At 36.4% G+C, this 10,722-nt stretch overlaps 2 protein-coding genes across 2 annotated transcripts; both read right to left on the minus strand.

Moving 5' to 3' along the window:
* LOC140963490 (probable sugar phosphate/phosphate translocator At5g25400) lies at nucleotides 1–1,499 on the minus strand. Its single transcript, XM_073422836.1, has one exon. It carries the CDS (start codon nucleotides 1,397–1,399, stop codon nucleotides 344–346), a length of 1,056 nt encoding a protein of 351 aa, XP_073278937.1. The 5' UTR covers nucleotides 1,400–1,499; the 3' UTR covers nucleotides 1–343.
* A 2,277-nt stretch (nucleotides 1,500–3,776) lies between these two features.
* On the minus strand, nucleotides 3,777–8,651 carry LOC140963308 (embryo-specific protein ATS3A-like). The gene is given in 4 exon segments (XM_073422592.1): nucleotides 3,777–4,016; nucleotides 4,019–4,211; nucleotides 4,287–4,362; nucleotides 8,515–8,651. Coding segments are annotated over 4 exon segments (471 nt in total). The 3' UTR covers nucleotides 3,777–3,951.
* Between the last annotated feature and the right edge of the window lie 2,071 nt (nucleotides 8,652–10,722).

A 10,722-nucleotide genomic window follows, 5' to 3' on the forward strand; every position in this document is an offset into this window, starting at 1 on the left:
TGGCGCAAACCATGCTCCGTATAAATATAGATTGATGAGAATATGCTAAAATGAGTTCCATAATAACAAGGAAAATGAGCATAAACTCAAGTCAGTTCCCCGAACACAAACAAAGTCTGGCAACATGAGCAACCTCGCATCCTCGGTAACACGAAACGACAAAAACTATTAACTTTAACAGAAATAAATAAGACAATCACATAAAAGAAATTCCTAAAACTACATAACCCAAGGAGAACCACCTTAGTAAGCCAGTCATCCACTCATCCTCGAAAACTAGAATCCAATATTCGATTTTGTCCCCATTCACAGCAAAATTTTTATAGGTGATCATACCAGCCAATCAATCTTCAGGCACGTCCCTCTTCGAATCACCGCCATTCTCAGTTCCCCTTTCCTCAAGTAACCTTCCAGTCTCCTCATCAGTCTGTTGCGCCTTCTTCTGCGCTTCCTTGGCCTTCATGGCCTGCAATTTCGAGTGGTTGTAATATGCAACCCCCAAGAAAGCCAATCCATAACCAAACAAATTTATTGGAGTCACTGTATCCTTAATCACCGACCAAGAGAAAGCAATCAAGAGCCAATCCTTCACCACACCGGCCACATTCATGGTCAAAGCAGATGTCTTTCCAACAAGCAAGAATACAGCAAGATTCAGGGCAAAAGCACAGAACGAATTAGACGCGAAAATCGCATAATCAAAACGGAAGCTCGAATTCTCCTTCAAAGACGGGAACTCAACAAGAACCCATGGAATAAACAAGAAGGCCAAGCAACAGGGCGCCACATAATAAAGAGAAGTAATGGGATTAAGAGTGATCCCTTTAGAAGTAAGCAAGATCTGAATCATAACAAGCCTAGTGGCTTCAAAAGCAACAGCACCCAATTGAAGCATAACCCCCCAAGAATCAAACTTGGCCTCACCAAAAGCAGCAATCGCCACCCCAACCGAGATCGAAACCATATTCGCCATCGTCTCCGACTTAAAGCCCTCCTTCTTAAACATAACACCGATCGAATACACAGCCACAGGCATCAGCGCCTTGAGCATTTGAATAAACGACACAGATAAATAAATATACGCAGAATTCGAAAGCCAGAGTGAAAGAGAGTACAATAAGCCAATCGGGACCACAGATCTGAGGTAAAGATCCCAAGACATGGTGACTGGCTCCACCGCCTTGAAAACTCGGACGAGTAAGTACGCGAGAGAAGAGCAGAAGGACATATGAATCATCGTGAGCGAGATGGGGTAAGGCCAATTGTACATCTTTCGATCCAGAATGTACTTGTTGTAGACGATGACAGTGAAAGAGAGGAAGATCCATATTGCCACATATGTATACGAAAGCACAATCTTCCTCATCACGCCTTCGCTCAAAGCTCCGCCTTTCCCCATTGTCGATTTCTTCTGCAACTCTTTGTCTCTCTGTCAGAAAATTAGTTTGAGTTCGTGAAGAAGAAGACTTCTTAGGAAACGTAATTTAATCAACTTCAAACTAATAGATTTTATTTCCTAATCTATATTATTTTATATAATATATTTCACCAACACATTTATTTTATATAATTAACAACAAAAATTAATAAATATGTGTATTTGAATAAATAATTAAAATATAATACAAATTAACAACAAAAATTAATAAATATGTGTATTTGAATAAATAATTAAAATATAAATGTATTATAATTTATATTAAAAAATTAATTTATAAATTTTGAAAAACTTTTTAAACATAACGTTTGTCATTGAATTTTTTTAGTTGTTATCGATATCAAATATCAAAATTTTAAGACTTTTAAAATTAGTAATTTTGGATTCAGCTATGTACAACTGACAATAACTCAAAACTTTACAAAAATATAGATAGTGTAAATATTTTTATTTTATAACAATAATCAGATAGATTTGTGAAAAAAAAAATAATTATACATCTGTACAATGAAAGACACCGCAAAGCTAAAATTTCAATTGTTTTTATATCTAGATAGATAATAGCTACTATCTAATTGAAGCTTATGCGCGCAATAAATTTTCGAAGGGTCAACATCTCAAATGACATTAAACAGATGAGCCATTTTTATTCTGCCTAAATTGAGGAATGAAAGAAATTATAAACTAATTTTTTTCGAAAAAAATATCGTAGTTATTTATATTTTCAAATTCAAATTATATTCAACCCAAGCTCGTTGATATATATGAATCGTGTGATCGAATCAATGTATTAAATCATGTGATGAATCGAGACCAAATCTTTGGATGCTATTTATTTTTTCAAGCTATTTAGATTTAAATTTGGAATTAAAATTGAATTTATATTTTAATTATCAATTATTTCAAAATGTTTTATTCAATAGACATGAGAACTTCGAGAAGACAACAAATTTTATTGTTATTTTCAATTGAGAATTATAATATTATTAAATACATTAGGAAATAGTTTTTTTTCCTTTATTTAGTATATATTTTGACGGGAACTTAATAAATGTGATAGACAACTCTGCTTATATGTGTGTGTGTGTGTATATATATATATATATATAATGCCAATCTCTCAAGCAAATAATTAGATTCTTTCTGAAAAATATGTGTAAACCGAAACAGTTTGGGGGCCTTAGATTCCAGAAGTTTTATTGAATTTAATCGTGCTCTCTTAGCAAAACAAGTTTGGCAAATCATTCATGATCCATCTTCCTTGACGTCTCTAATACTTAAAGCAAGATACTGTAAACATGTTGATGGGGTGTCCTCTCGGTATATGATTTTTAGTATTTTGCATGTTTTCTTGGGCAATTTGAAAAGAAATTTGGAGATGGAAGCATGATCATTCCAAGCTTCGGCAACCGATTAATGTTGATTGGGTTGGTTCTTCTTTAGAAGAATTCCGGAAAGCCAGACTTATTAGCTTGAATAAGCCACAAGGATCTCAATATACTCTGGACAAGAAATGGGTCAAGTCTCCGCCTGGACATGTCAGGTTAGATGCTGATGCTGGGTCTGACGAGGTGCATGGTCGCTTTAGTGTAGGCGCAATGATTTGGGATCATTCTAGGCATCTGATAGCAACTTCATTTAGGGGTATTCGTCATCCATGTTTTATATTTCCTGCCGAACTCAATGTTATTTATCATGATATTCTTTTAGCAATTCATAAAGAGTTTGATAAAGTTTGGTTTTCTTGTATTCCTTCCTTGTTGTCACAATAGTGAACTCAGCAACAAAAAATCGTGGGTCTGATGATATCATTATTGACTAGATACGCTCTATCTTTGTTTCAATCAATTTCATTTCATTAACACATGTTAGCTGCAATACAAATTCGGAGGCGCATTGTATTGCACATTATGCACACTCTCGTCTTTCTCAATCGTCTGGGATCGAATGTGTTTTTCTTTCGTGGATAATGGATGTAGCTTTGGTGACATTTAATATTAATGTGATATGATTGTTTAAAAAAAATAGATTCTTTCTAGCTTATATAGATTATTCCATGCTATTTTATATTATATTGCATCAAACATCTCTATTTATAAATATGGGCATCTTTAAATTACATTTAAGTAATGTATGCTTTTTCTTGGACTTCTTACTATCCATTCCAATGCACGCATTCAGCCCCTAAAAAGGACAATAAGAATCGGCTGATGATCAAATAAGATAGCGTTAAGTTCTGCCAACAAACCCAAATAAAAGGCCACCCAGATAGGCAGCAAACCATGACAAAGATAGCTAATCTCTACTTCAACTGACAATAAATTGTGAAATGAATATTTTATTCCTAAATATTCCTTAATAAATTCTTTCTATCTTTGTTGATAATATTTAATTAAATATGAAACTGTGGCGTTCTTCTTCAATCTCCAAACCTTGGTAAATGGAGTCGATGTCTCTAAAACCCATGTGTGGGTTCGATCTATGTCCATCGCATACATGGTACTCAACTCCAATCAAAACGACACCGCAGCGCCACCCTCGCAATGATCGAACCCATACCACACTCCATTTGGGAGGTATTGTAGTAATAAGTAGCTGCATTACGATCCTGACCATAGAGATTCACACTCACCGGTTTCCAACCGTCCGATCCCACCCTCAACAGATACACATAGCAGATCGTATACGTACAAGGCCCCCGTATCTCGAACGTATCCGTGGAGAATATCTCGAAGGTCCCCGATCTCGGATCGTCTAGTCTCGGTGCATACACATACCAATCAAAATCCAATCCAGAAAATTCGCAAATTGAAAACGAAATTGAATAACTAAGCAGAAAAATACGCACCTCGTTGCCATAAGCGTCGCCAAATGCAATGTTGACTCTGTCTCTGGTGCGGGAAATGGAGGAGCATCTGGTTTTTCTAGGGACTCATCAATTTCAGTCTCTGAAAACATTGCTAACCTTTCTCCCTATCATTCTGCCACCAGCTGAGTGGGCAAAGTATGTGTTACAGAAATGGCAAATAAATGCCTGAGGATCTTTCTATGATAGCTTCTCCATGTTGGTCTCACTTGCGGTAATTTGAGATAATAAAAACCGAAAATAAAGAATAAATTGGACACCGAGATTTACGTGGAAAACCCCTAAAAATTATTAGGTTAAAAACCACAGGCAAGATGAAAAGAATTTTCACTATAATATTTTGTGGTGTACAACTCACTCACTGTGTTTCCAAAGAGAACACACACTCTCTTAATACAGGAGAACAAACACCTCACAAATATTATAGAATATTATAAGATGAGAGAAAACTCGAAGAAGAGATGATTTGAGAATGAAGGGGGAGCTCTATTTATAGAGCCTCTGTCAGTGTGAAAACGCGTATAAAAACGCGTTTTCTCCTCTTCAAATTTCCGTGAAATTTCCATACACGTCTTCTCATTTATTCCCACGTGACTTTGCCTTTTCCTCATTCATCGAAATATTAATGCATTCTCTTACCGATATTTCTCTCACTTGGAGATTTGATTGAGAATCAAACACATCTCCACACATCCTTTTAATCTTGCCATTCCCTGCTGCTTACGTTTCTGCTAGGTCACTTGAGGATCTACACCACTCAAACTTGTCAGTGTTCACTGGCTTGGTCAGAAAATCAGCTATGTTATCCTTTGTATGGATCTTCTGCATATCCACGCTTCCTTCTTCTACTACTTCCCGCACAAAGTGAAATTGTACTCCAATGTGTTTCGTCCTGGAATGAAAGGCTGGATTCCTTGCGATGTGCAAAGCACTCCGACTGTCACAAAACAAAAGAACATTCTCTTGTTTGTGCCTGATCTCCTCCAATAACCTTTTAATCCATATTGCATCCTTGCAAGCTTGAGTAGCTGCCATTTATTCTGCCTCTGTTGTATATAACGCCACAACTGTCTGCAGTTTTGAAACCCAGCTTACTGCTCCCCCTGCAAGTGTAAACACATAACCAGTAGTAGATTTCCTCTTATCAGGATCACCTGCATAATCTGAATCGACATAGCCCCGGAGTGTAAAATCTGATCTTCCATAACATAATGCAGCATTAGAGGTACCCTTAATATATCTAAGGCTACTCTTGACAGTGCTACAATGCTCTCGTCCAGGATTCGCCATATACCGACTAACTGCTCCCACTGCTTGAGCAATGACCAGTCTTGTACAGATCATGACGAACATCAAACTTCCCACTGCTGATGCATATGGTACTCGAGACATCTCCATTCTCTTTGCTTCATTGCTAGGACACATCTCGGATGATAACTTGAAGTTAACAGGAAGAGGGGTCGAAATTGGTTTACTATCTTGCATGTCGAACCGTTGCAAGACTTTCTTCAAATAATTTTCTGGGAAAGCCAAATCTTTCTGTTACTTCTATCTCGGTGAACTTGCATCCCCAGAATCTTGTTTGTTGGTCCCAAGTCATTCATATCAAATTCCCTAGCCAACCGTGCCTTCAATCCTTGGACCTGATCTTTGTTGGGGCCTGCTACCAACATGTCGTCCACATACAACAGCAAAAAGATATAATCATAACCAGACCTCTTAAAATACGTACAAGGGTCTGCACTCAGTCTATTGTATCCAAGGCTCATGATATAGGAATCAAATCTCTTGTACCAACACCTTGGCGCCTGTTTGAGACCGTACAAAGATTTGTTTAACCTGCAAACCAAGTTCTCTTTGGCTTTTTCCGCAAAACCTTCTGGCTGTAGCATATAGATTTCTTCTTCAAGATCTCCATGAAGAAATACCGTTTTCACATCTAGCTGTTCTATATGTAGGTCAAACACCGCACACAATGCCAACACTATTCTGACTGTTGTAAGCCGAACCACAGGAGAAAATATCTCATTGAAGTCAATGTCTTCTTTCTGAGCATACCCTTTTACCACCAATCTAGCACGATACCGCTCCACTTGGTTATTGCCATCACGCTTGATCTTATAGACCCATCTGTTTCCAATGGCTTTCCTTCCTCGTGGTAGTGTAACAAGATCCTAAGTTTTATTCATGTCTAATGCCTCCAACTCTTCTTGCATTGCTATCATCCACAAGGAAGGGTAGTGACACTTTTGTAACACAATGCTCACAAAAGGGTAGTGACACTTTTGTAAGTCCCGGCAACAGCTTCCGTTTTGAGAGAATTTTTAACCCCCGTTCTGATATATGCCCGAGCTTTCTATGCCATAACACTGTTAATTCTTCTCCTGAACCAATTGATGCAACAGCTAGTTCTGCCTTTTTGTGTGTTTCTCTCAAAAGTACATACAGATTTGCAGTAACATTTTCCGCCTTCATAACCACAAGCGCGCCTTTCACAATTTTCATGTTCACATTCTCGATACGAGTTTTGCACCCGATGTCATCCAATTGCCCCAAGGACAAAAGATTTTTCGTCAGTCCTTTCACATGTCGTACCTCCTGTATGGTGCGAATGGTGGCATCAATCATTTTAATTTTGATAGTACCGACCCCAGCGATTTTCAAGGCATGATCATTTCCCATGAATACAGATCCTCCTGAGACTGGTTCATAATGATCAAACCATTTTCTCCGAAACGTCATGTGCCACGTCGCTCCTGAATCCATAATCCATGTGTCACAAAATTTGTGTCTGCCTTCTGCAACTGTTGTCGCTTCGCTGAATAATATTTCACCATTGCCTGAAGTACTGGCCACATTTCCTTGAGAACTCTTCTCGATACTCGTACACTCTTTCTTGAAGTGCCCTTTACCGCCACATTTAAAGCAGTAAATATTTTTTTTTCTTACTTCTCGACTTTGATCTACCTCGTCTTTGACTCCCACTGGAGTCACGGTCCATAAATCTTCCTCTTATCATCGGTAAAGCCTCTGCCTGCTTCGATGTTACCAACCTATCTTCCTTATTCTTGCGCCGGCTTTCTTCACCGAGAACCGCAGTTAAGACATCATCGAATCTTAGAAAGCCCATAAGAATATTGTTTGTAATGTTGATGATAAGTTGATCGTATGAATCTGACAGACTTTGAAGTAGAAGCTCCGCACGTTCATTTTCCCCTATTTTATGCCCCATGGAAGTGAGTTGGACAAATAGAGTATTTAATGTGTTGATATGGTCGGTCATTGATGAGGATTCCGCCATCCAAAGAGTATAAAACCTTCTGTTTAGGAAAATCATGTTGCGTAGCGATTTGACCTCGTACATCTTTGTCAGAGTATCCCAGATAACTTTGGCTGTTTTTATCTCAGAGATACTTGACAAAACTTCGTCTGCTATAGCCAAGTGTAAATTGGAAACAACATTGTCATTCATCTCATTCCACTTTCCATCATCCGTAATTTCCACCGGTCTATCTCCAATAACCACCAAGCAATTCTCCTTTCTTAAAACTGTTTGTATCTTTATTTTCCACAGCATAAAATTGCTTCCATTGAACTTTGATATCTCGTACCTGCCCGCCATTATGTCTACTACAATTTTAGTAGACTGGATAAAATTATCCCGCCTTAAATAAAAAATCTCAAAAAAATCTTTTCTGATGTGGAAGATCAGTCTAGGCTTCAGCCACAGAGCATACTCAGAATTTTAAGAAATTTTAAACCAAGGCTCTGATACCACTTGTTGGTCCCACTTGCGGTAATTTGAGATAATAAAACCCGAAAATAAAGAATAAACTGGACACCGAGATTTACGTGGAAAACCCCTAAAAATTATTATGGTAAAAACCACGGGCAAGATGAAAAGAATTTCCACTATAATATTTTGTGGTGTACAACTCACTCACTGTGTATCCAAAGAGAACACACACTCTCTTAATACAGGAGAACAAACACCTCACAAATATTATAGAATATTATAAGATGAGAGAAAACTCGAAGAAAGGATGATTTGATAATGAAGGGGGGAGCTCTATTTATAGAGCCTCTGTCAGTGTGAAAACGCGTTTTCTCCTCTTCAAATTTCCGTGAAATTTCCATACACATCTTCTCATTTATTCCCACGTGACTTTGCCTTTTCCTCATTCATTGAAATATTAATGCATTCTCTTACCGACACTCAAGATACTCAACATAACTAACACCAGGAGAAGATGGTTCGGATATCACGTGTCCTTGCAGCTTCAACCATTCCAAGTCTTTTCCAAGACATTTTGATCTCTCTAGACCCCGTGTTCCTGAATTCGACATCTGCAACATCCAAAACCAATAGTATTCTTAAGGTAAATCGTGCAATCTATATAATCAACAACCAAAGCTCATCCATTATTCTTAAATTTCCTGAAGCAGTGATCAGAATATATACTAGTAAGACAGCAGAAGAAAGGTGCTCTCCCAACACCAAAAAGATGTAATCTTGCACTAAATCAAGAATGATGCCAAGTTTTCTTCTATTTCCATAATGGATGTCATAAATCCCGCACCCGCTACCAGTTAAAGAAACGAATGTTTATACAAATATATGAACTTTTAGTTACATCTCCTTCAAATAAAACAAGAGACGCAGAAAGGGGAAAATAAAGAAAATTGCATAAAAAAAAATGAAATTCCCAAAGACAACTTGCGAGTTGCTATTCATCACGCAGAAATTCCAAATTCCGTAAGTTTTACAAAGAAAAACACACTGAAACAATTCGATCACAAATCATCACAACATTGTCGACGATCCGAGGCTAATATGATAAGAAATCCAGCCACCTCAAGATCGAAACAACAGTTGCATATTCCAATTAAAACTTTCGAATTCCAACGCCTCAAGCATTGTTAAAAGATGATAGATTTGGACTTAACTCCCCAAAAGCTAACCGGAGGATTGTAAAAGTTTATATATAATTTTCTGGGATTTTAACCAAACGATTTTGGACAACAACATACCCTCACACTTAAAAATGAACATCTGGAACCTAAAAGTTATAAGTGGTCCAACTAAGAACAGAAAGTATAATTAATCCAACACATAACGATGAACTTGAATTTTGATACCAAATGAACAACTAGAAAAAACTGAATTTTTTATATTACAATCCACCGTAATGTTTTTATACGAAACCTTTATATAAGAGGCAAATAAAAAAGAAGGGGAAAGCGTGAATAGAAACACGACTTTAAGTCTAAGCCAACCAACATTAACTAACAAGCATCAGCTAATCACAAACACTGCCATGTAAAAAAAAAATAATAAATAAATTGATTGAAAATATGATTGGAAAGTTTTAAACGTTCATATATTATTCTCAAGCTGACATTTTTTTTAAAGGTTTCCAAGTGATGTGAAACCTCTTTATATGAGTCCGAGTTCCTTGACCCATCGGGATAGTAGATCGAGATATATGCATGAGTAGAAACTCGAGGGAGATGACCACAAACACCGACCTTCATTGCATACAGCATACTCTCACAATAATTCAGTGAGATATATGCTCCATGCAAGAATCGATTTTACATTGTCGAGAGATAACTCCTCACATCACCCAAGACTTTACCAACTCGCTTATGTCCTGACGCGATTTTCAAGCTGATATAAACACAAATAAAACATATTTTGACTATCATAACATGAAATTAGTATACGCATGAGATGATAAGTAACAAATTCTCATAATTATCATTAATGTCTAATTTAATAAACTGATATGCTACATAAATTTATTAAATTATAATATATNATTATTTGGTTACAAATGAAATCATCACATTTTTTTGTCTTTTATTTGAAAGCCTTCGGTCTTTTTTGTAATCGGCAGTTGGTTCGTCATCTCGAATCTCTATTTCAGCTTCGTCTTCATGGATCTCAAATAGACATTCGAGGTGACGAACCAATTGCCAAGTACAAAAAAAACTAAGAAGATAAAACAAACGACAGCTACAAAAAGATTTTAGGAGGATTTCAAATCAAAGACAAGAAAATGTGATGATTTCATTAGTAACCAAATAATTAATTATTTATCTATTTAAAGTTATTCTTATTTAAAAAACAATTTAAACATATTTAAATAAGATTATCATATTTTCGCATATATATTATCTATGTCTCAACGTGCGACACACGTACATTTATCTAGTAAGATACACAAATTTACTAAAATTGATTTTTTTTAATATTTTGTATTTAATAAAAATAGAATACTTTGATAATATTTGAGGGCTATTGCAGATATTTTAAAAAATTGATTTGACATCAAAATTAGGTACTCTAAGTATATCAAACTTAACAATATAATATAAATTATTCATTCACTTCATGAACAACAACAAAAAAATA

Source organism: Primulina huaijiensis, chromosome 17, assembly GCF_012295235.1.
Source record: "Primulina huaijiensis isolate GDHJ02 chromosome 17, ASM1229523v2, whole genome shotgun sequence".
Lineage (NCBI taxonomy): Eukaryota > Viridiplantae > Streptophyta > Magnoliopsida > Lamiales > Gesneriaceae > Primulina > Primulina huaijiensis.

Coding starts and splice junctions, on each gene's coding strand:
- LOC140963490 (XM_073422836.1), bottom strand. CDS start 1,399: ATGGGGAAAGGCGGAGCTTTGAGCGAAGGCGTGATGAGGAAGATTGTG.